The following is a 25,416-nucleotide window of genomic DNA, read 5'->3' on the forward strand; positions in this document are numbered from 1 at the left end:
TTATTTTGCCTTTGAATTACAAAGATAGGGTTTATTGATGGTTGTGGTGGTATGGGTCTTTAATCCCAGCACTCAGGAGAGAGGCAGGCAGATTTCTGTTAAGTTCAAGGCCAGCTTGGTCTGTACAGTGAGACTCTGTCCTGTCCTACCCCCTACCAACCCCACAAAAGAAGGAAAAAGAGATACTGTTTATCTTAGTTAAGTCTTGCTCCAGGCCAGTTAAGGTAACATCTCAGGAACAGACACTATTGAGTCTGTCTGAGCCAAGTGGAGGCAGGGTTTTAAAGGAACTCTTTTCAAATGCTTGGGTTCTACACTGCCGGGTATTTAGTAAGCCTTCCATAAATATTTGTGGAATAAATGAGTGAAGGAATCCCCTCTGGCTCTCTTCTCTCATCTGGGAGGTAAACCTTGGAGAGCAGTTAGGGTTTGCAGTTTACCAGTGGAGGTTAAAACAACTCACTCTTTTTTTGTTACTAAAGCCATCCATCTGCCAAGTGTCACCCCCTGATAAGAGCCCATTTCTGAGTCCTCATTTGTAACTCAATGCTGGTTGACATAATTAATGTTTACCACACAGCACCTGAATTACAAACCAGAGTAACAACTCTAAAAGACTCTTCACCATGAAGGAGGCTCAAGGAAGACTTAAAACAAGGGCTTTCTCTAGACTTAGGAAATGACAACACAGAATCCCAGCATCTCTAAGAATGAGGTGATGCAGGGATGTGGCTTTGGAGAGGGGGAGGGAAAGAGGAAGGGAGCAAGCCTCAGATAAACAGTCTCTGGAGAGAAACAGCAATGAGAGGCCTAATGGGTATGGCTCCAGGCCGCTGACTGGGGCTGCAATGTCAGCTGCCAGCCACTTATCTGGCCAGGCCCGCAAGGGACTTCTTCACTGAGGTTCCAGCAGGTCACTTCTGCCTTTGCCATCACTGCTCCCCAAAACAAGTGCTTCAGCTCCTGAGGCTGCAGGTTAGCCCGGTCAGCAGCTGGAGACGGCTTTCCTGAGTTCTATCGAGCCACAGAGCATTTTTAATGTTTCTGCTCTAAAAAGTTAATAAAATAAAGGCGGGATGATTAGGCAGTGGAAGGAAAAGGCCACATCTGAAGCCGAGGAAAGTGGGGACAGGTAAAATCCCATCGTTTTGGCTCATTCTGGAGACAGAAGGGCTTTGTAAAAGGCAGGCACCCCCCACAGCACCCCTCCTCCCCCCCAGCACTCAGAAGCAGTTGGCTGCCGCACCCTGACCGCCTTGATATGACAGCCACAAACAAAGCCTTTGGCTGTGTGGCTGGGAGAAAGCTGAGTGGTTTCCAGTCCTCCGTGCAGCTATAAAATAGCAAGTATCAAGAACAACTGACATTTGTTTAGCTTCCACGATTCTCGCCTGCTAATGTGCTTAATCCTCTTCATCACCCCCAAATCCCGCCTCACTTGTCCTGTGATGGACAACAGCCCAGCCCAGGCAGATCCGAAGCTGCCAGGGCCTTCCCAACCAGAGCACCCTCAACACAAATTCTTTTCCACCATCGGAAACAAAGGGGGGGGGGATCAAAGTAGTTGTGGGAAAAGACTCAGAATCCTATGGGATATATTCCCTCCATGGCTTTGTACTTGCAGGAGAGTGGAGGCCAGGCAAACGCTTCATTGCCCAGTGGCCTGTGGAGGGCATCACCCCAGCCCTGTGGGTGTGTACAGACGCTACAGACAAATCCATGCCAACAAGGGACGGAGAGTGCTCCTGGACACAGTCCTTGCCCTTTCAACCATGGGTTACTGGGACATACAGGCTCCTCACAGCCACTGTCTTTTTAATACACTCCTCTCTACAGGAAGGGCCATAGGCCACAGGACTTACACACATGCTGGTGAGCGGCTTCCTTTCCTGTCCTGACCTCTAACTACTGAGGCCAACTAGTTTTCTGCAGAGGGAGACATGGTCAGGGCCACTACACTGTTGGTGCTGGCTTATGTGGGCACTAGTTTCTAGGGTAGGGATGGGGGAGACTGGGGTGGGGGGGAGGTAAAGGAATGGAGGTATTCAGTCAATCTGCCGACCTTCAAACAGCTTCTGCCTACCCCCAATCTGTTGGAGTTAAAGGGTGATCAGACTGATGCTTCACTAAAATACTGACCAGGGAGTGTGAAGCAGAGGGCGTGGGTGGGTGGTGAGAGAAGGCATGTGAGACTGAGAGCACAGTGAAGGCAGGCTCTGCAAACTCACAGGAGAACCACTGTATATCCCTACGTCAACCAGCCCAGTACTCCAGACTTTGCTGGAACAATCGTCATGGGTCTTTACCATCTTTTTTTTTTTTTTTTTTTTTTTTTTTGGTTTTCGTTTTTCGAGACAGGGTTTCTCTGTATAGCTCTGGCTGTCCTGGAACTCACGCTGTAGTCTAGGCTGGCCTCGAACTCAGAAATCCACCTGCCTCTGCCTCCCGAGTGCTGGGATTAAAGGCGTGAGCCACTACGCCCGGCGTCATGGGTCTTTACCATCTTTTACTGCACAATTAATTTCTCTGCAGGTGTCACTATGAGCCCAGCCCAGTCTCGGGCCCACACAGCATCATCTCTCTGGTTCTCAACAAACAGGCTCACATTCCTTCAAGAGTCAATTGGCCTCTAAAGTCTTGTGGGACTCATCGGGGGAGGTGTGGTGAGCCCTCAACCACAGAAGACCCTAAGCTAAGGCTTAGCAATGTCTGTCTGCCTCTCCTAGAAACTCAGGCATGGTTTGCATGAGGTCAGGGGTGAGTTTTAGTTAGTTTTGTATCTCTCAAAGCCAAGCACACAGTAGGGCCTTACCACCTGCACAGTGAAGTGACTATGGGCACTAGTTTGTTAAGAGGGTGAACTGGCAGTAGTGCCTGGTCTGAGTGGGCAGCGGAGTAAGCAGTCTCCCAGCTGCTCCTGCTTCCTTAATTCAATACCCACATGATTGACCTCGCGATTCTCCCTCTTGCTGTCACGCTCCATTCACTAGGTGTGGCAAAGACTGCTATGTAGGACTTCTCTAAAGGCTCAAAGGTTAAGTGGTTTGGAGGTGCTACAGAAGAAAGGAAAGGCTTTGCCATTTTTTTCCTTTCAGAAAAGCTCTTTCCATCCATCCATGTCCCCTGGTGGTCGCCGACCTCTGTAGACAGTACACATGATACTGTCCATACAGTTTGAACAAATATCAGTCCCACTCTCTAGGAATTTCCGAGGTGCCCGAAGGCTGGGGCTCTTTAGAATTCTGTCTTTGTGAATTTGAGGAGTGTGGTTCCTGGACTAGGGGCACTAGCAGCACCCGGGAACTTGCTGACGTGACATTCTTAGACACTACCAGAGCCACAGGAAAGCCCAGTAAGCACTCTGGGAAAAACGGGTGGGCTCTGAGCCTGTGAATCAGTGCTTTCCACACTGAAAGTACTGTTAAAGGGCGGGCGCACACACCAAGAAGTGGAGAGAGCATTAGAAAGAGTCTTTGCTTTTAGGTGGTGCTTTCTGAATGAACTTTCTATGGCCAGGAACCTGATCTGACAGACACTGATGCTAAGTAAAGGTACACCGTAGTCCACAATTCAGACCGTAGTTAGTCTGCCCAGTCACTGTGGACCCTGAACAGGCAGTACACAGGGCAGCAGGCATATGGCAGAGGCGTTGCTCACTGAGGCCCTGGGCCTCGCAAGGGCGTGTTTCCAATGACCTATTTTATCTAACCCCGCTCAATTTTCAAAGGTTTTGCTCTGTGCTGCCAGGATGGCAGCTACGAACCAAATGTGGCTCTGGACACTTGAATGATGGCTAGTGGGTTGAGGAAATTTACATTTATTTGATTTAAAAATTAAATAGCTATCTATGGTTCATAGCTACCCTCCTGAACAGGGCAGTTCTATAAGATGACTAAATTGTATTAAATTACATTCAACTTAGGTCCTAAAATGCCAGCAGTAAGTACCTGTAACATTTTCTCTTAGATTTTGTTCCCTACAAATGGAGACAGCTACTCACGGTTTGTTCATCCTCAGCCTGGCTCTGTAGGATGAACGCCATGAGCCTTCCCACACGGAGCTAGCGCTACCTTTTCTGTGCCCCTCCCCAAAGGTTAGGTATGCGATGCAGTTTCCTTTTTGAAAGTGTTTACTAAGGTTGGCCTCAAGTTTGTGCTCCCCTGCCCCAGCCCCTGAGCTGGAGGGTCAGAAAATTCCAAGACACAGAACAGAAGTCAGTGTGGATGCCTACAAGGAAATGAATGGCTCCTGCTGGTTTCAGAAATCCTCTGTTTCATACCAGGTTCTGTTCAAGCCGATAACGGATGTCTCTTTCCAGACAACTGGGTACTCATCATCTGCTAACAAGGCATGCCTGGCCCCTCTGCCACGTGTCACTTAACACGTCTGTATACAATTAAAATTCGGGTTACAGAAAGACTATGTCAAACTTAATCTATTTCTATGTATGTATGTATGTATGTATGTATGTATGTATGTGTGTGTGTATGTGTATATATATATATATGTATATATATATGACCAATTTATTTATATTTTTGAGTGTGGGACAGACATATGTAGTATATTCATGTGTGTGTCCAGTTGCACATGTGTGTACAGAGGCCAGAGGAGGATTTCAGTTGTCTTGCTCTGGTTTAGTCCCTTGAGGCCAGGTTTCTCACTAAGCCCGGAGCTAAGGTGACAGCCAGCAATCTCCAGCGATCACATTCTCAGAGTTGGGGTTACAAGCATACACAGTCATGCCTGTCTTTTTATGTGGGTGCTGGGGATTTGGACAGCACTTGTACTCAACTTATTGACCCATCTCCTCACCCTTTAACAACAGTAATTCTAACCACGTTTGTTAGCAGTTTAGCTAGGTCTAGTCTGGCCCTCAACAAAAAAGTGTTCCTTCCTGCACACATACTTTAAAGTGGGGACTTTTCCAGAATTTTCCTGTCTGGCCTTTGAGGAGGCAACAGAAATCTACATATATCATGTCTCAAGTCATCACAAGGACATTTCTGGGACTGCAAAGAGAGCCAGCCCCTAGGGTAGGACGCTACAGAACAGTTGTGAGTTTTCCATGGTCCTGGACTAGACGGCCTTCACCTATGCCATTGTTACCTCTTCCTAGGTGGGCCTACCTCACTGAGGAACTCGGAGTGAGGAACAATATGGAACCTAGGCAGCCATTCACTTTCTTTCATGGTCTGTACCTCAGTGTCCAGGAAATTACTGTGAGGAGTCAGAGTTTAGGGGTACACAGATGGCTGAACTGGGTGGTGGTGGGGTGTGATGAGTGAAGTCAGGGTGAGTGTTCTGTCCTAGTTTGCTTTCTATTGCTCTGATGAACTGTATAATCAAACCCACCTTGCGGAGAAGGTTTACTTCATTTTATACTTGCAGGTACTAGCCTGTCACTGAGGGAAGTCAAACAAGCAGGAACCTGGAGGCAGGAACTACAGCAAAGGCCATGGAGGAATACTTATTGGCTTGCTCTCCATGGTCTGCTCAGCTTACTTTCTTATAAAATCTAGACTACTGGCACAGACTCTGCATTCACACTGAGCTGGACCCTCCCACAATCATTAATCAATAAAATGTCCCACAGAGTTGCCTATAGGCAATTTGATGGAAGCCTAGTTGAGGTTCCCTCCCCCTAGAGGACTGTAGTGCCTGTTAGCCAGCATATGCACCAGTGGAAGGGGTGGGAGGGCTAGTGGTATATGCAGAAGGTTCTCCGCATGAACTGCTAAAGCAGAGTGAAGACTCAGAGCCTACCTCATCCAGGGACGCCAAATGTCTGCTTCCCCTTGTCCCAGGAGAGACTTCACTAGAAGGAGCCCTAGCACTGTTTCTGCTAAGTTTGGGGGCCACGGGAGGATCCCAGTCTTCCAAACAACAGCCAGGGAACTGATGTCCTGCCTTTCCCCACTGAGCCAGCTCACACCATAAGGAAGAACTTGGAAGAGCAGCAGCAACAACAGCAGCAGCAGCTACTGCAAGCTGAGCCACACCACGGTCCAGAACACTTCACAGACTAATGTGACTCCACAAAGGATGGGCTGGAAGCCTACAGTCTAGGGAGCCCCATGGTCCATTCTCACACACAGACCAACACTGGTTACACAAGGGCTTGTGACTGAGTCTGATCTCAAGTTGAGTGTTTTGTTTGTTGGCATTCCTTCTAGCTCTGCCCAACAGGCCCAACAGTTACCTAGCAACAGCCATGTTGGCCTGATTCTACAAAAGAGACTGTTTGGCCTTTCCCTCTCTCTTTCTCTGACACTCTTCTTTTTGTGACACCTTTCTCCCTCTCTCCCCTTCCCCCCTTTCTCACGTGTTCCTGGCCAGCTACTGCTGCCGTCGCCGCCTCTTCTCTTCTTCTGTCTTCCTTTTCTTCTTCTTTCTTTCTTTCTTCCCCTCCTCCTCCTCCTCCTCCTCCTCCTCCTCCTCCTCCTCCTCCTCCTCTTCTTCTTCCTCCTCCTCCTCCTCCTCCTCCTCCTCCTCCTCCTCCTCCTCCTCTCCTCCTCCATCTTAAGGATGGTGGTGCCTTAGCATGGGTCCACTGAGTCAAACCGTTAAAAAACATATCCTTGGCTCTATAAAATACATTTTGGTTTTATAAAACACATCAGTGTTCACTGTCTTTTGTTGTTGTTCTTCCACTATGCACTGACAGAATTGGGCCCTTACTGAATGCAGGGTTCTTTAAGATTAAAAACATAAACATCTACTTAGTCTATGTGTGTGGTGTGTGCACACTTGGAGGTAAAAAGGACAACTTGCTCAAGTTGATCCTCTCCTTCTACCATGTGGGTCCCAGGGACTGAACTCAGGTCACCAGGCTTGGTGGCAAATGCCTTTATCTAATAGTCTAGCGCTGAGTTTTAAACTTTGAATGTCCCAGCTTCTGTAATTGTACAAAATAAATTTCTTCCTTATCTAAGTTACCTACAGTGACCACCCCTCTGTCCTCGGAACCACTCTACAAGGAGAGACGATTATGAGCTCCAAGTGGCAGGTCAGGAGGCTGCCAGAGGGGCCAAGTTCAGGTCCAAGGTCAGCAGCAAAGAGGGCTCACTTCTTGCTCTGAAGCCCTTTGCTGCTGCTGCCTCCCACGGGGCTGAGGCTGGAGTTTAGTTTATCACAGAGCAAAGGAGCACATAAGCTTTAGAATGCTGTATTTGTATATTCATTAAAACCCACCACTTACAGGATATTAAAACCATTCGAGGAGACGAGCATGGCAAAGGTGTAATGGCATTTGTGCGTCTGCCAAATCAGAGTGTATGAGCTTTTATAAAGTTTCAGAAGTGTGGCTCACAGGGCAACGGTGTGTGGCCACTGCCTTTTGATCCTTCATGTGAAAAATATGTACTTACAGATATTGCAGGAAACCTCACCACTTCCTTCCTACGTGTCGGTCAAAACAGCAATTACTTGACTAATCAGACTGTGGAGCTTCCCTCACAGATGGGAAATGAGCTATTTTCACCCCTCAAATCCAGCTGTGATACACTACCAATGTGCAGACCCACTGGATGGTTCTCCTGTAGACAGCATGAACGATTTAAGCCAATCATGTAAAAGTAAACGAGGCGCTAATGAAGATAATCTGTCCTCTCACAAGGGGAAATGAGCCTGTCCTAGGGCAGGAAGGAGGCTTGTCAGCTACGTGACATGGCTTTAACAGGAGACGGAAGTTCCCAATGGACTGGGCCTCCCCAAGCAAATCAGCAGGTCCTCGTGTTCCGATTTTACCACTTGTTTGAGGGCCTTTCCTCCCTCTATCTGCAGTCAGGCGGAGACAGCACTGCCTCTGTTCTCTCTTAGGCCTTCCCTATGTCTCCCATGCTAAGATGACATGGGACCCCTTCCCTATGTCCCCCATGCTAAGATGACATGGGACCCCTTCCCTATGTCCTCCATGCTACGATGACATGGGACCCCTTCCCTATGTCTCCCATGCTACGATGACATGGGACCCCTTCCCTATGTCTCCCATGCTAAGATGACATGGGACCCCTTCAGCTCAGCACTGCCCCACCAACACTTTTGCCTTAAGAGTCAAGAGACTAAAATGGAACTGCCCAAGTGTTACGGAGCCTTTGACTGGTAGGTGATGGGTTCACTTGGAAGACTTGGGAGCTCTCACACCTGGCACTGATGACCCTGTCTGTTGGGAAAAGCCACTGTTGCACCAGGAGACACTTACCAGCATCAAGGCTTCCAGTGGCGGCCGTCCAGCCCATGACAGGAGGGATGGCTCCAACCACGGCTCCAACCCAGGTATTGGTGATGCTGACCCTCTTCAGTGGTGTGTAACAACAGGTATACAGGAAAATGTTGAAGACCCCCAAGGCCCCTGTGAGTGGATTCACTCCCCAGGTCAGAAGGGCCACTCCTGGCACAGCACAGCAGGTGGCAAAAGACACGGCTAGCAATGGGCTGGAAGAGAGCAGAGGACATTGTGAAGACATTCTACTCAGCTCTGGCCTGCAGCTCAAAGTGTACACTGACGCAGCGCCAGCATCTTCACATCCACGGAGGATGATGGAAAGCCCATGGGGAGTCTTCCTGAGACTGTAAAGAAGCTCAGGTGGGAGGCGGAGCCCCTGTACTCCTTCCCATCTGCAGGTCCCCTTGACTCCTCTCTTCTAGAGCTGACATGAAGGCTTAGACAGGGCTACTTTTAAATAAGGGACAGGTGCAAACAATAATGCAAGTTCTGGACAAAGACAGAATCCCTTCCGGAAGCCATTCTACTCATTTGTTTGTACTTTAAAGTGTCACCAAAGCAGGGACAGCAAACATCAATGTCTGTCCTAGAGAATCTGCATGATACATCACCAGCAAATTACAGGCTTAAGGCCCTACAGTCCTGTTACAAGAGTCAACAGCAGGAGGCTGGTTCACACTGCCAATGATGTAACTTGGTTTGTGGATATGACTGTCAACAAGAGGTCACCGAGGGCTAGGTATGTGAAAGACTTTGTGAGTCTAAATAAATGTGACCTCCTGGTTCCTGTTTATACACACACATTTTTTCTTTTTTTTTTTTAAGGTAATCAATGTAGGTTACTTAAGCCTGTGCTTTCTTTGCAAAAGCCACAGTTCACCTCCCAAGAAAATCATATTTACAATGTCCTGGTACCCACTCAATTACAGGTTCCACAAAATGCTTCGTGACAAGTTGTAGCCATCAGCAGTTTCTAATGGGTTTTAGTTCTAGTGATGTCAGTTCTCCAAGGCGGGGGGGGGGGCAATCTCTTGAAGTAACGCCCCTCTGTTGTCAGGGCTGTGGTGTGCTTCCTCCACTGAGAGGTACTCTGGATTGTGAGTTGGGCTCCCTAAGAAGGACTAACTTAAAGAACGAGGCCCAGTTAGAATCAGCCTCCTCCAGCTCCAAAGGAGTGTGAGTGGAGAAGCAGGAGGGCCCAGCAGCTCAAGTGTCATGTGACACCAGATCCATTGTGCTGGGGCACTAGGTAAAAAATTCCACTGACTCTCATTTAGCTGGCCCTCTTTCCACCCAGGGGCTGTGGTCTGCCCTGCCTGGAAGGTGGGACAGAGCAGAATGGGAGTTCTGAGGAAAGAGGGAACACACGGGGACATGTGGTCGTCACAAGGTGACAGGATGACCATGGCTAATGCTAAGACCTGAGTGTAACTGCACCCATCTGTCCCTGGCCACCTCTTTGGAACCCACAACCAATGAATTCTGATGGACTCAGGCACCCTTGGTCTTTTCTTCTATCCCACCCTGTCTCCATCACTCCCACCCTGGCAATTCTTTCTGTGACCTGTTGTTTCTGCTCCTGCTGGGAAGGGCCCTGAAAACATACTGGTCAGACCATTGCAAGAGCACGGTGACTCACAGCAGCTGCTAGAGGTGACCTCTAGTCTGTGTCTTGTGTGACCTAACTACTCACCGGTCTGGGAACCCTAGTTTGACTCCAGCTACCAATGGTGTGGACAGATCTCCAGCAGTGACAAACACTGGGATTCACACTCTTTGCTGGTTAAGGGAGATTTCCACTAGGCTCCTCTTAGGGACCTAGGTTTGCATCATCCATCCCTCCCTGCCCCCAGGTGTGAGTCAGGTGGCAGGCAGCTAATGAAAAGAACAGCTCACTATCCCAGCCCCACTTCTACTCCCTCTGTTCCCTCCCGCTCACAGCAGGCCGCTCTCCTTCGCAGTCCTTTTCTGCTTCTACCCCTTTCCCAGGTCCCCATTCTCCTTCCCCACAATAAATCCTCTTTATACTAAGTCCTTCGCATGGTGTGGTTCCACCAGGTACTCTTACTCTCCCCTTGCCCCCTCCCGCGCCCGCTGCATTATATCACATTATATTTCAGAACACTCCTCCTCTGAGTTCAGGGAAACAGGCTGCCCTTGCTCTCACAGATACACTCTGCACATCTCTGCCTTTACCCACTTCCCTTCCCAATCTCTTTTATTGGTTTAGTATTTATTTTTATTTATGTGTGTTAATGTTTGCCTACATGGCATGTACACGATGTGTGTATGCGCCTGGTGCTTGAAGAGGCCAGAGGGTCAGACCCCCTGGGAATGGCGATGGCTGTGAACTACCATTTGGGTGCTAGGAACTGAACTGGGGTCTTCAGCAAAGGCACTGAGTCATCTTTCCAGCTCTGCCCTTCACCTCTCTGTTGTCAGTCCCAAGCCATGCACACCCCTCCCCATCGCCCCATTTTTTGTTAAATCTCACTGTCTTCCTACTCCACAAATCCTACTTCCCCAGGAGATCCTGCTGTGAGCACCATCACTAAAGAGAAGCTCTACTGTGGATTCCAAGAAGTGCATGCTGAAAGCAGCCTGATATGGCTGTCTCCTGAGAGGCCCTGTCAGAGCCTTACAAATACAGAGACCAACTATTATTGGATTGAGTGTGGGGTCCGCAAAAGAGGAGTTAGAGAAAGGACCAAAGGAGTTGAAGGGGACTGCAACCCCACAGGAAGAACAGCAATATTAAACAACCAGTCCCCTAAGAGCTCCCAGGGATTAAATCATCAACAAAGGAGTACACAGGGCTCCAGCTGCATGCTTTGCAGAGGATGGCCTTGTCAGGCATCAATGGGAGGAGAGGTCCTTGGTCCTTGGTTGATAGATGCCCCAGTGTAGGGGAACTGAAGGCGTGGAGGTGGGAGTGGGTGGAGGAACACCCTCATAGAAGCAGGGGGAGGGAGGATGGTGGTGGTGGGTGTTCCGGGAGGCAGGAGATGACATTTGAAATGTAAATAAAGACAATATCCCATTTAAAAAGCAATAAAGAGAAGCTCTAGCTGGAGTGCGGTTCTGAGCTGGACACGTCCCCCTTGCCTTTCTCCTCACTTCATTCCTGACACAGTTCTCTCAGGTGGTCACAAGCATGGCTGACCTGGAGCCAGATGACTTGGTAGCACAGCATGCAACGGAAACCTCCAGATGAAGGCTTAGGAAGCTGCATGGCGCTATCTGCCCATGCTCAGAAGAGAGCAATAGCTAAAGCCAGTGTAAACATTCCGACTCCTGTTCTTCCAAGAAGGTAGCTCCCAGTTTATGAGAACAGGTCTTCCCATACACGGGGTTCCAAAGGCTAGCTTTATTTTGGGTGGGAAAAATGTAGTTCATAAACATATTTATTTTTCCTGAATTGGCCCTTGTGTTTAAAAAAAAAAAAAAGGAAGAAGAAGAGGGTTGTTCCCGTCGCCAAGGGCCGGGGAAGCAGTTGGGTCCAGGGCGTTAGTGCTATGAAAAGTCCTTTCAGAAAAGCACACATGAATTTAATTTATTGAGATAGGCAATTTGGGTGGAAGTTTAGTTTTTGACCTGTGTTGGAAACACAAAAAACCATGAGGCTTGATTTTGGCATTTAAATCAATATGCTTAGGGGCATGAATGAAAACCAAATAGGCTGATGGGGTGTGCAAACAAGAATGAAGATATTACCCAGCATGCTATGCGAAGCTCAGCACCAGGAGAGCGCACCCCAAATGGAAAACTTCAGAGCATCAACAGGCTAATTTTCCTGTTGTATTTCACTTTTGCCAAGATTCTTATTGTAAATGTAATATACATTTCAAGTCACAAAATTTGCAACTATAAAAATAAAACATAAAATATTCTGAATTATTCAGAGACGGATATGGTGTAGCCTTTTCCTGTGCTATAGTTACTTTAAAAGTAAATACACCTCCATAATCTACATTAACACTGTAGATAGGGCACTGAAAATCAAACCAAACCAAACCAAACCAAACCAAACCAAAACTTGCTAGCAGGATAGAGGCAAAACAGTATCATGTCTCCAAGACAACCACAGCACCCCTTCCCATAAAACAAACAAACAACAATTATTCAAATCAACAAAGTAAATTTGAAAGATTATAGTATCTCTTAATTTTTCTGGGGAGACTCAACACAAGTAAAGTAACTTGGCAGGTGGGCCTAGGCTTGGGATTATAGACTGGTTCATGAATTGAATCCAGAGTTTTCCAACTGGCCTTGGGACACACTGATGAAACACCCCTGCAGATCCACTCTCTCATTTCCTGGGTCAGCATTGCTGGGATTAAAGGCCTGTATTGCCATATCTGACTGGAAATGAACATTTAATCTGAGACCCAGTGACAGATGAAGGGCAAAGTGGCAGAGAAGGACCTGTGTGACAGCTAAGTGGGTAAGGGCTGTCTCAAAGTCTCTTGACCTGACTTTAACCCCAGCTCTCTTGGTGGAAGGAAAGAAACAACTCTTGTTCTCTGATTTTACACGCGCCACCATTCACTCACACGTACAACTACATACATAAATGTAATCTAGAAATTAAAAAAACAACTATCCAATGTGATATTCAGTGCTAAAGGAAGCAGTGATCTCTGAAACTGTGGAGGAAGAAGCAGGCAAGGACAGTGCTTCCAGGAAGAGAGAATACAGCAAGTAGAGACTGGGCTATGTTTTAAAGTCCAGTTTACCTGGGCAGTGACAATACCAGGGCACTATTAAAGCTGTAGAAGTTTGGCATTTTTAGCTGTGTGTGTGGTGATAGGGACCAGCAAGGGCCACAGGCAATGAGCTGAGTGCTGTGTCACTGAGTGGAAACCCAGACCAAAACTTGACAGGTTCAATAGATACCTATTTTTCATTTGGAAAGAGTGTCCCTTTCTCGTCTTGTTAAACAGAACTCGACTCTGCTTACAAATTGAGAGTAAAGTCTCACAGTCTGAAGGCAGCAACCCTTGTGACTTCAGGCCAGCCACTCTGCACATCCCCCATCACATCACACCGCCGAGTGACTGCTCAGAAAGGCCGTCTACAGCTCTACCTTGACGGTTCCGCAAGTGCCCCCAACATGAAGACACAGCTGACACAGTATGAGGGACCACTTTCTTTCTGTTACTCAGTTCTGCATTAAAAACTCTCCTTTGCACCTCCCTACTATGGTTTTGCTCTTCATATCCTTTAATTCTATAGCTGTTCATATCCATGTGAGCGCTGTATCTGGCTGCCAGTGGGCTCTGCAGGATTCCTTGGGGTTCCTTGTGCCTAGAGCCAGGGGATAGGATTCTGCATCCACCCACCACACAGTAGTTCTGGGTGTGGCCCCTGCCTAGCAGCATCGGCATTACCTGGGAACCAGGTAGGACCCCAAACAGGTCACAAACTATGCCATCCCACTGCCAACACAATGTTGGCACTTACATGGTAAGAGTATACTTTCTGGGCCTACAGGAGCCACTCGCACACTGTGGCTGGCCAGGCCAGGTCACCCACGTAAAGTGCCTATCAATCAGTGTGTGGCTTCTGACCTGTTCCAGCGCAAAGAACATGGGGTTATGACCTAGCAGCAGCAGTGTGCCCCTTGACTTCCCTGACTCCCCTTAGAGGGACTGACTTAGTCGTCCAGCCTCGAGTGTGCGCACCATTAGAAGTATAACTCTGGGGCTGGAGAGCCCTGAGCTTCATTTACTGCTTCTGCTCTAGTGCCTGCTGAATATCCTTATAACAAAACTCTTTTACAGTCTTTTAATTTTATTATTATTATTATCTGCTTTCCTGACTAACCACACTGGCTGGGATGCAGGCACTGTGAGTCTAGTTCAGGCCCTGGTATTTAACCTCTTATGGTCCTTGTTTCCTCAACAGAAAGATGTGATGTGTGTGTGTTAGGGCTATTTCAGTGTTGTTATTGGAGCTCAGCTCAACTCAGGTCAAAAGCTCCAATAGCAAGAGCACAGGGCAGGAGTGGGTCTGCTGTGCAGAGTTCTCACTCGGGAGTTTCAGGTACGTGGGGAGCAGCACTTCACAGACCCTCTTACGGAACACCGTACAGGGCCTTCACTTGTTTGTTCACTCATTCATCCGTACTTCTCACTGCCTGGACCGTCAATCACTGCGTTACTTGGCAACAGAGCAGACAGAAAAATAGGGACGTTTTATTTAGAGAGGAAGAGAGACATTAAACACACAGGCACAGACACAAAGTCCCATGGGCTATCACTGTAAGATCAGCTGCATGAGAGAACACATGCAATGAGAAAGCTGCATCTAAACATGGAGGGGCCTTTAAGCAGAGCTGGATATAGGTAGGAACTTTGAAAATTGCACCGTGATTCTTTCCCTGGTTTATGTTGAAGTCTACTTAAGAATTTATATGTGTGTATGTATGTATGTGTGTATGTATGTATGCATGCATGTATGTATTTGTAGTAACAATTCGTATAAGAATTTAATTTTGTTCTATCAGATAAAACATGAACTAGCAATAGATAAAACCTGACTGATCTTTAAAAACTGTTGGTGTCCCCAGCCCTCTACCACAGCAGCTGTGACAGTGTCCACCCAGTAGGATCAGAGACACAAGGGACTCTGAATGGTTCTGGCTGGAATGCATTTGTATGGGAAATATTAGCAATGAATATAAAGTGGGTATGAGAATAAGTGTCCAAATGTCTGCAGAAATATAGTCACTCACTGCAAGTGGTTTGAGAGTGTCGCATGTACAGCAGGCTGGGTGCATGCGAGGCCTGAGAGTGAGTCTTCACACCCATCCACTCATGCAGAGAGGTTCACCGTCATGACGAGGGCTAGTGATTTACTTCAAAATTCACGTGCAAACTCAATTACATTTTAAATTACGACTCTCTCTACTGCCTTTTTTGCCCAAGGCTACCACAGAAGAGGAACTGACAGACCAGGAGTGGGGGTTGATCCATACATGTCCCTTACAACGGGACATCGCTTTGTTTGCTAAGTGATAGTCTTGACATAAATCTACTAAAGGAGAATTTTCTAGAGATATTGGAAACAAGGAGAAATGCAAGCTTTAATATGTCTATTCATTGCACTTAATAAATGTAATTTAAATTACTTGCCTTTTAAATAACTTCCTGGGGAAACTGGGCCATTCTGTGTAAGCAGTGTGTTGGGGGTCCAGGAAGCACTGCATTAAATCAAGCTTTGTATTATGACCGGCTCCACAGGTAATTTTGGCCTACACAAAAATTAATCTCATACTTCTTGCCCATTCTTCCTGAATAAATGACCTTTAAATCACAAAATAAAATTTCCTTCCTTCAAAAACAAAAGAAAAATTTAAACCTTCATCAAATCAAGCCAATTTAATTTTAATTTCCTGTATAAATCCCGCACTTGAGCTTTGAAATGAGTTTTTGGGGAATGTCTTTACAGATAACTGTTCTGAAAAGGTCTCCATAGAATCTTATTAGGTAGCCTGTGTAAGCCTCAAGCTATGCTATGACAAAGAAGCAGGACACTGGCATCATCTCACAACTTAAGGACAATGAAGGCATAAAACTAATTTTGAAAGACTAAATTTTATACCATATTTAAGAGGAATGCAAGAAATGAAACAAATAGCAAATGTTTTTTATTTATTATTGATTATACTAAGGACAATAAAGATAGTGTTATATGAAAAATCTTTTTTTTTTTTTTAAGATTTATTTATTTATTATATGTAAGTACACTGTAGCTGTCTTCAGACACTCCAGAAGAGGGAGTCAGATCTTGTTACAGATGGTTGTGAGCCACCATGTGGTTGACTGGGATTTGAACTCCGGACCTTCGGAAGAGCAGTCGGGTGCTCTTACCCACTGAGCCATCTCACCAGCCCCGAAAAATCTTTTTTGAAAGAACAAAACAGTACATCTGCTTGTACTAAAGGAGTTTTTTAAAAAGCAACCATAAGACTCTTACAAATGCAGGAGGAAGATATGAGGGATCTGCTGTTTAAATCAGGCTGTAGGAGAGAAGTCAGTGAGCCCTGCCTGCTCTAGGCTGAGCTCGATGGAGAGCTGGTGAAGACGCTCTGTTCCGAGTGAATGTGTGGTCCCACATGGCCATGCCTTCCCTGTTATGGCTCAGAGACATGGCAAGGCCGTGGCTGGTCCAAGGATGACTGTGTACTCATGATGACCAGTGTGCGCTAAAACTACCAAGCACAGCTTCCTCTTCCATGACTGCAGCCTAAGACGGCTCCCCACAGACCTCACTAAGCTCCTCCTGTGTGGGGATGCATAAGTGTAACCCACTAGACCCCAGCTTGCCTCTCTCTATCTGTTCTTCACTCCCTTGTCACCCCAGCCGGGTCTCCAGGACCAGGTCTGTAGGATATGGCAGATTTCTGAGCTAACCTCAGTCAGGAAGAAGCAGTCAATGAGCCCTCAAGGGTGCCATAGTAACTCACTTAAATTACACAGAAAAGATGTTTGTAGAAAGACTGTGTGTGTGTCTGGGGTGATTCCAATGTTGTCTTAGTTACTGTTCTATTGCTGTGAAGAGATGCCATGGTCAAAACAACTTATAAACGGAAGCATTTCCGGGGGCTTGTTTATAGTTGCTGAGGCTGAGTCCTTGACCATCATGGCAGGAAGTGTGGCAGCAGGCAGGCAGGCATGGCTCGGGAGCAGTAGCTGAGAACTTATATCTGAGCCACCATCATAAGACAGGAAGTGAGACCGGGACTGATGCATGGGCTTTTGAAACCTCAAAGCCCACCCTCATTTGCAACCCAACCCCCCAAGAAGGCCACACCTCCTAATCTGTGGTAAATAGTCCACCAACTGGGAACAAAACATTCAAATCTCTGAGTGTTATACGGGGGCCACTGTCATTCAAACCACCACAGATGCTTTGATCCATCTATGAAAATCAGTCCATCCCCCGTACCCCAGCAAAGGTGCAATCTCTGAATCTTCTTAAGCATCCGGGCAGGGCTGCCCACGGAAACACCGATTCTTCTCACCTAACAGCCTGTACCTACTGCACAGGAGACCCTCACTTTTCTCTTCTACTTTGTAACTCTTGCTTTAGCTTTTAAATATAGGACTTTATTCACTTATGTAAAATACAGCTAATGGATTTGGGGAGTCTTTGCAAGGTGTTACTAGCTTTAATAAACACAACTTAGAAAGTGAAGGCAGGACATCTACCCCCACAGGTTTGGAGATGACGGGAACTGTGTTTGCCCCAACTGGCATGTGAAGCCCGAGCGAGACAGGTCCACTTCACTGCCCCTCTTCCCCAGCAATCTGTACGTTTAGTTAAATCTGGGACAGTGTTTACAAACACAGACACAGCAGGAAGCAGGCTGCCAACGCAGGAGGCCCTTGAGCTCACTTGAAAGAAAGGGAGTGCAGACAAGTGGGGGTGCATCACCTTGGCCTCGCAGGGTAGGGTTCTATTTTTAAATGCTGGTGGTTAAGGCAAGCATGCACAGTAGGCCCATAAGTCTGGACTTGCTCTGTGGTCTCCAATGTTTGTTCTCTTGGGTCTAGGTAGGAGAGCAAGTGCCTGCTAACTTTATGAATGCTGCTCCCTATACTTCTCATAGATAGACAAGAGTGGAGATGTAGGCCAGTGTACAGACACTGTACACTTACACTTACAGCCTGCATGAAGCCCTGGCCCATCCCCAGCACGTTCCGAAGACAAAAGCAATGGCGTAACAAGGGCGATGAAAAATTTCCAAGAACATTTCCCCCTCACCTTCATCTTCCAGCAGGGTGGGGACCTCCATGTCTGTTTTGGGGCTCTTGCCTTTCTCTTCCTGAACACTTCCACCAGTGAGAGGGGGAACCTCCATGTCTGTTGTGGGGCTCTTGCAGCCCTTTGTGGTCTTTGTGTTTATTGGGTCCGCCATCCTGCCTGTACATCTCCCAGACCATACTTTAGTGTAGTCAGTCTACAGCATTCAACTTGATGTTCTCTGTATCTAAGAACACTGCCCAGTGAACTCCGACAGACCATAAAACAGACCACCTCTGAGCCTACACTTGCACTCACCGGTGGGCACAGTATTTGTACAGTCCAGTCTTGAGAAGAGGAACGTCAGCCTATGCGTACCTTGACGACTGTTAAACAACAACAGCCAGAAGCAAACATAGACTAAGTTCCTAAGAAATAACAGCTATCTCGTTAAGTGAGTATTTTTTAGAATATTGGGATATCTTACAGCTATTACGTAGGGACATGGGACCCGAAGAAGCCATCACGCATAGAGTCCTTCACATGTGAGTCAGTCCTTTTCTCCTGACTACCAGGGACTCCCTGTGTGCTCAGCCTCAGCAATGCCTCAGCATGAGGAGAGGTATAAAGACTTTGCTGACTCCTCAACGCCATGGCTCATGGTACTGAACGATCTTATTCTAGAACAATCTTCTCTACATTAACACCTCTGCAAATAAGTTGAGAACAAATTTGTTTTTCCTGCCGCTTCAAATCACTGGTTAACATTACAGAAAGAAATTTCTCTACTTAGCAAATGTTTATGTCCTTATTACATTAGCAGTATACACACACTGAGAGACTAATCATAACAAGCCTCTGAAGCTGCGCAGGCCTGGGCCTTGTTAGGTCCTCGGCCACTAGACCAGCAGGACTGGGTGGTGACTAACACAGCTCCCCTGTAGCCTACACAATGTTTACATTTGCTTAAGTGCTTACTGGTAAAACCTTCAGTAAATTTGAAAAATGTCTTCTGTAAGTCCCTGTAATACTTAAGCTAAACCCTGCTCTTTAAGTTAGTAATGCCAACTAAACAATCCATTCATTTCGTTCTAAAACTCAGTCTTTATCATTCATTTTAAAGACAGGTATGGCTGACCCGATTAGAAGGGCTTCCATTTATCCTCCCCAAATAACCTCCTGCTCAGCTCTTATCAGGCAATCTCTCCTGCTTACAGCCCACATAAGCTTACGCATTATGGATTACCCTCATCTGATCCATTAACTTGGAAAAACTAATGTTGACATCTATTATTTCTCTGTCAGCATCACCAAGCTGGAAAATGGAAAATTCAAGGGAGATGTAATCAAAATACAGATGCCTTCCAAAATATAACAGGCAGGAAGGATAAGCTCAGCGGCCTGGTCAGGAGGCGAGCAGTGTCCACGCTGTCCTTTTCTGTATCTTCTACTTCTCAGAGACCTTTGTTCATGCCAATTTATTAATTTCACTTAACTTTGGGGCTGCCCGGTCCTGTATGCGAAGCTTTTGCCCATCTAATTTTCCTGTCCATTTTATAAAGCGTTCACCATGACACAAACAAAATGCACAGTGCTGTTACCACCACAGATAATCAATACATTTTTGATGAGTTGAATTAAAAGTGAGAATTCTAACACATTTAGAAGAAATAATAATATTAAGAATATGAATTTAACTGGACATACCAACGACAGGGGTATTACTGAACTACCTCCATATGAGGCACATTGGGAATTCAAACTGGAAAACCTCAAGGTGATGCAGACAGTAGATTATAGGTGCCTATATCTCTCTGCATTCTCAGAAAACAAGGAAAAACAGAGAGCTTCAACTCTGACAGAACAATGAAACGATGCTGAGGAAGACCTGCCAGATGGGGAGGAGAGGAGAGGAGACAGGAGGAGAGGGAAGGGAAAGGGAGGGGAGGTGGGAGACAGGCCTCTATAGCTGAAGCAAAACAAATGCAGTTATTACAATGTTTAAGAATACTCTTTGAGTATAAAGAATAAAGCTCAGACAGGATTTCATATAAGTCTGTGTTGAGGCAGGGGAGGTGGATTATAGCTTGAAAGTCATCCTGTGAACCCAGAGTTGGAGATGAACATCAGCTGAAGTCAGGCACAAGCTGCTAGGCACAGCAGCCTCTGTCTCCTGCCATCTCTAATGTTTAACTGCCAAGTTTATTTTTCTTTTGCCCCAGGGATCCAGGTCAGGGGTGAGCTACCAGCTCACACTTGGGCTGTGGAGGTTTTTCCTCAAAGCTTTGGACATGAGAGAACTAAACTGAAGCCTGAGGGCTAAGGCTGAGATGGTCACTTTGGGGATGTGTGAATCTAAGTGAGAGAGGGATGCAGAAGGTTAGCGTTAGAGAGCACGGTGAAGTGCTATGCAGAGAGAGCTGAGGTGGCCAGGAGACTGGAGGTCAGCTGCAAGCAGCAAGTACTAAGGGGGCGGGGCTCTCTCCAAAGAGGACAAACAGAAGAGCCACTGTACACAGCATGCAGGTGTCTATCTAGGATAGAAGACACCCTGTCTAAGTGTTAAGCCAGAGAAGAGACCAGGGGTGGCATGTCTGGAAAGTCCTGGGAGAAGCCTTTGGGTGAGTCTGGCAGAATGACCTGCTCTCAGCAGGGCTGGGCAGAGCCTGGAGGACTAGTTAGTGCTCCCAACAACTCCTCAAGAGCAACTGCTCGTTCTTATCCTTATAGTACACAATTGCTTGTTCTTATCCTTAAAGTAACTAAAGTAAATATTGGGGAAAAAATTCTGGGACTATTCATGTCAAACCATTCCTCCAGGCATCTTTGGACTACTAAATCCATTTTATCCTATTAGGAATAATGTGCAGGAAGATGGGAACCTCACCACGTAGAAAGTTCAATAACACTGCACAGTTGTGTAACATAAGGGGTAGGAAGAAAAGATCTAGTGAGAATATGCAAACAACAGGACACCAGAGCCCCAGAAAGCCTCAGAAGCAAACCATCTCTTAACTTTGTACATAACAAATCCCTATTGGCAATAGGAGTGGTCAGTCTGAAGCCAGGGATCACATGTTCCCAGGAGAACAGCTCTGGCTCCAATAGGGCTACGCTCCTGCAGATGACAGCAGGGTTAAGACAGCTCCATTACCAAGCCCCTGGAGCACTTCTCTGCAGACTTCCTTCCAGGCAGATACAAGAGCTCTTTAGCCAAGAGCACTGTGGCTCCAGGAGACCTCCCGTGCATCTGGGCCCTTCCTGAGTGATATGCTCACTGTCATATGGTGGCTCCCACGCCACTGAAGAGCCTGATAAATCATCCTGCCACAAAGGACCCAGAGTTGAAGGAAAAGCAGAAAGCCACAGGGTCAAGTGTTTCCACAGGAAAGACACTGGTAACCAGCAGTAAAGCTGTTTCCATTAAGTATCTGTGCTGTTGTAAGGTGGTCCAGGATACACACACGAATGACAAAGAACCATGGTCGTATGTTTTAGGATGAGTCCGGGCACCCATCTTAACATAAGGACACCGTTTCTTTCACTAGTGCAGGAAATGATGGAAGCAGTGTTTTTCAAATGGGGTAAGATTAAAAATTGTTTTTTTTTTTTTTTTTTTTTTTTTTAAATTGTAAGTGACAACAGCATAACAAAGGAAGTGGCTTTTCTGGTGCCAGGAAACACAGGATCAGGCATATGTTGAGTACAGACTGCCAACTGAGCTACAGCTGTGACTGAGACTTTTGTGTTTCATAAATACTTTGTGTTTTATAATACAGTCAATACGTAGTCCGGGCTGCCTTCAAGTTTGTGATCCCTCCTCTTAGCCTTATAACTACCAGGATCATCGGTATGGACCACCATGGACGGCAACTGGTATTGTATACAGGCTATTGGCAGGTAATTAAAACTGGGGGACTGTCCTCTGTACTTGTCTTGGGAAGGTGAGAAAAAGAATATAATTTTGTAAGTTTGTTCTCATTAGATTTTATTTTAGCTCTATTTCACTTTTCAACTCTAGTAAAAATAAAGAAAATTTCAATGTTTAAAATATAAAGAGTATATTTTCATTATTTAAAAAAAGCGAATTAACTTACTATTCCTTAGTTATCAACTACAGCCACCATCATCTCCTGCCCCCGTGTAAACAAGCTGTACAAAAGGCAGCGATTATAAGGACCGGCGAGCAGCCTGGGCTGCTAAGGCTGTCTCAGGCTGGATACCCTTTAATCTTAAAACATGTGGAGCAGAGCCCTAAATGTATTCAGTTTATGTAGGTCAGCCCTAAGGGGAAACATATTAGACTCTACATTATCCCTCACAGTCCCCTCAAGTCATCCATAAAGGACATGCAGGATTATGTCCACACACGTCTAGGGAACAGTGGCTGTGCTCGCTCAAGTTGGAGAATGGCCTAGTGAGATTGCAAGGGGAATAACAAGGCCGCAGTGGCTCAGCACTGAAAGCATTTGGCCAGCAGGAGGTCTGCGGTAGGAAGGTCGCCCGTCTACTCCCTCCTGCCTTCAGGTAGGTCCAGCTCCAAGGGCTAAAGAATTGTTCATTTGGTTGGTGGTGGTCAAAGGACTGGGCTCCACACTAGATCCACTAGTTCTCAACGATTGATTACATTCTAACCTTTCTTGGCTCCTCTGCCTTAGGAATTACCTGAGACGTGGAGGACTTGACAAAAGTAGATGTAGGGCCATGTCAGAGAGAAACAACTGTTCCTTAGTGAACAAGGGTTGTAGAAGGAGAAAAAAGAAGCAGACAGAGTCATGGGGGTGAGGTAGGGAGGTGGGATGGGCAGCGTCCATCTGCGGAGGATAGGCACTCCACACAGCAGGCAGAGGCTTGGAAAGCAGCCGCCAGCCACCCTAGCATCAGCCTGGTTAGAGACACAGGGGGACTCCAGGGACTTCAACACTAAAAACTCAGCCCCCTACCCCACCGCCTTCCTGCTCCTAGCTGTCATTGAGGTCATCTTCTGGGACTTGTAACACGTCTCCATTTTTTCCCCTCTAGTGATCTTCACCTCCTGAGGGACCATTTTAGCTGAAACTTGGCCCCAGTGTCGCACATGTGACTGCCTCTGGCTTCCCAGGTGAATCTAAGTCGGTTCTTGGAATGGGTTATGCTAACTGCATCTCAGAGCATTCCCTTCCTTGTTCCTTGGCATGTGCCATCTGCTTTACCCTGTCCATTGTGTCCAGAGCCTTCTTTGCTGAGCACTTGGCAAGTCTGTCTGAAGGTGCACTCCTCTTAGCCCCTTTGAAAGCATTTAAAATTCCATTTACTTCTATACTTGTCATTTATTATTTATTATATGTGTATGTGTACACGCCACAGCATGCTTGTGGAGGTCAGAGGTGAACTTGTGGCAATCAGTTCTCTCTTTCTAACAAGTGGGCCTAGGGGACTGAGCTGAAGTCATTATGCTTGGTAGCAAGCTCCTTTACCTGCTTTGCCATCCGTGTGCCTGCCCTCCTCTAATCTTAAAGCTCGTGTACGCATCCTTCACTCCTGACCTCAGTGCCTTGGCAGTCTACGTCATGTGTGCTTGCTTTAACAGACGTGTTAGGAAATCAAAAATGTCCTGACTTTTGTATTTGTGTGGTCTGGGAGACATTTCTGTTCTCTATTGTCTGCCCATCTGTTTGTCGATCTGTTCATCATCGCGGTGCTGGCTAGTTTTAATATACTTCACAGAAGCTAGAGTCATTTGTGAAGAGGAGCTCTTAGTTGGGAAAATACCCCCGTAGACTGGCCTGTGAGCAAGTCTGTGGAGGGCTGTCCTGATTAATGACTGGTTCGAGAGGGCCCAGCAATTCCTGCCCTGACTTGCTCCAGAGATAGAGTGTGACCTGGAGGTGTAGGATGAAATCAACTCTTTTCTCCCAAAGTGGCTTTAGGTCACAGTGTTTTATTACAACCATGGAAACCCTAGTGAAGACAACTGCCATCAGCACTCTGCCATGCGAGATTTGCTTTGTGTTTGTCTGCTATGGACACTGGTACATCACATGACTTTTATGAGACCTTGGTCTCAGAGCTCACAATGCAATAATACGGAGAAGGAGAGGGAGGCAGGAGTAGACAGCACTGGGCAGGGCTATGACAGTACCAAGTACAGAGCAGGATGCAGTAACAGCAGCACAACAAAGCCTACGGGCTCCCCGGCCATCACGGGCACAGTTGGCTGCCTGGCAGACAGGAAGAAGCATGGTGTGAGGTGAGGGCAGATGAGAACAAGAGAGCAGACGCCTCAGGGAGAGGCTGCAAGAGCTGCAGGGAAGTGTACCGAGAAAAGGCCTTGGCGGCACTGGAAGGAATCAAAACAAAATATTCTGTTTTAACTGCATTTTGTAAAAAGGTTTAAGGTAGAACCAATCCGATCACTGAAAGAAGATGCACCTTCCAACTGAGTGGAAGCAAGAGAATGGGAAAATAAAGGCAGAGAAGCTAGCCAGTTGCTGAGCAACCTGCACCTACTTGAAGTGGACACAGATTCTAGGACTGTCCAGAAGGCTAAAAGGCCTGGAGGTACTAAACAACAAAGAGAGGGACAAGGGAAGCCAAAGGCTGCCTCCAGGTGTCTGGCTTTAGAAAGCAAATGAAGAAATGAAAGGAAAAGGGCAGAGGTGGAGACATGCCCTGCAAAGCCTGCAGGGCACTCTGCAGAGATCTCCAGAACCCCTGGGCTCAGAACAGTGATCTGCAATAGAAAAATAAACAGGGTAGATGGGGTGAGAGAAGAGGGAGACCCTGTGTTTGTGTCAGATACTCTTTCCTGTATTAACAAATCACCTAGCATTGGTCTCCATGTAGAATCGAAGTTGGTATCCGGTATCCTGTAAGACACAGAACTGTTACCTTGGTCATCACTGCCCTTCAGTCTATGACAGTGCCTGTTTAGTAAATGCATTAAAGCAAACACTCTGTCTCTGTCTATCTGTCTCTCTCTCTCTGTCTCTCTCTCTCTCACACACACACACACACACACACACACACACACACACACACACACTTACTTTCTGGGATCTTCCATGGAAGAAGAGATATGATATACTGTTATAAGGGGATGAGTGGGAAATTAGGAGGATTACATGGGGAAGAGGATGGGAGGGCAGGGTAGGATAGGGGAGAAAATATGAGGAGGGATAGCTAAAGGCCATAGCGAAACTATACTGAAACCTACTATGGTAGAAGGTTCCTAAAACATATACACATACGAATGGAATTTAAATGAACTTATAATGGGGAAGGCAATGTCCCAACTAGACATATTATATTACCAAGTAAAACCATCAGTACTGGGAATGAGCTATATTTTTTTGAGTCTTTGGCTAAAGGGGTTCTGTAGAGTCTCCCCAGCAAATTCTAAATTGCCACAAAATTGGTTACCTTCTACAACCAGAGGCTAAGATTCCACTGCTGAAGAC

The 25,416-nt window shown here is 46.6% G+C and overlaps 1 protein-coding gene across 2 annotated transcripts in view; it reads right to left on the bottom strand.

Annotated features, from left to right (window-relative positions):
* The window catches only part of Cox10 (heme A:farnesyltransferase cytochrome c oxidase assembly factor 10), a 116,846-nt gene that overhangs the window by 5,414 nt on the left and 86,016 nt on the right, over positions 1-25,416 (bottom strand). For both annotated transcript variants that reach the window (NM_178379.3, XM_006534168.4), the window contains one exon: positions 8,204-8,436. In NM_178379.3, the coding sequence (NP_848466.1) occupies positions 8,204-8,436 (233 nt within the window). The remainder of the gene's footprint in view (positions 1-8,203; positions 8,437-25,416) is intronic.

This window comes from Mus musculus, chromosome 11, assembly GCF_000001635.26.
Source record: "Mus musculus strain C57BL/6J chromosome 11, GRCm38.p6 C57BL/6J".
Lineage (NCBI taxonomy): Eukaryota > Metazoa > Chordata > Mammalia > Rodentia > Muridae > Mus > Mus musculus.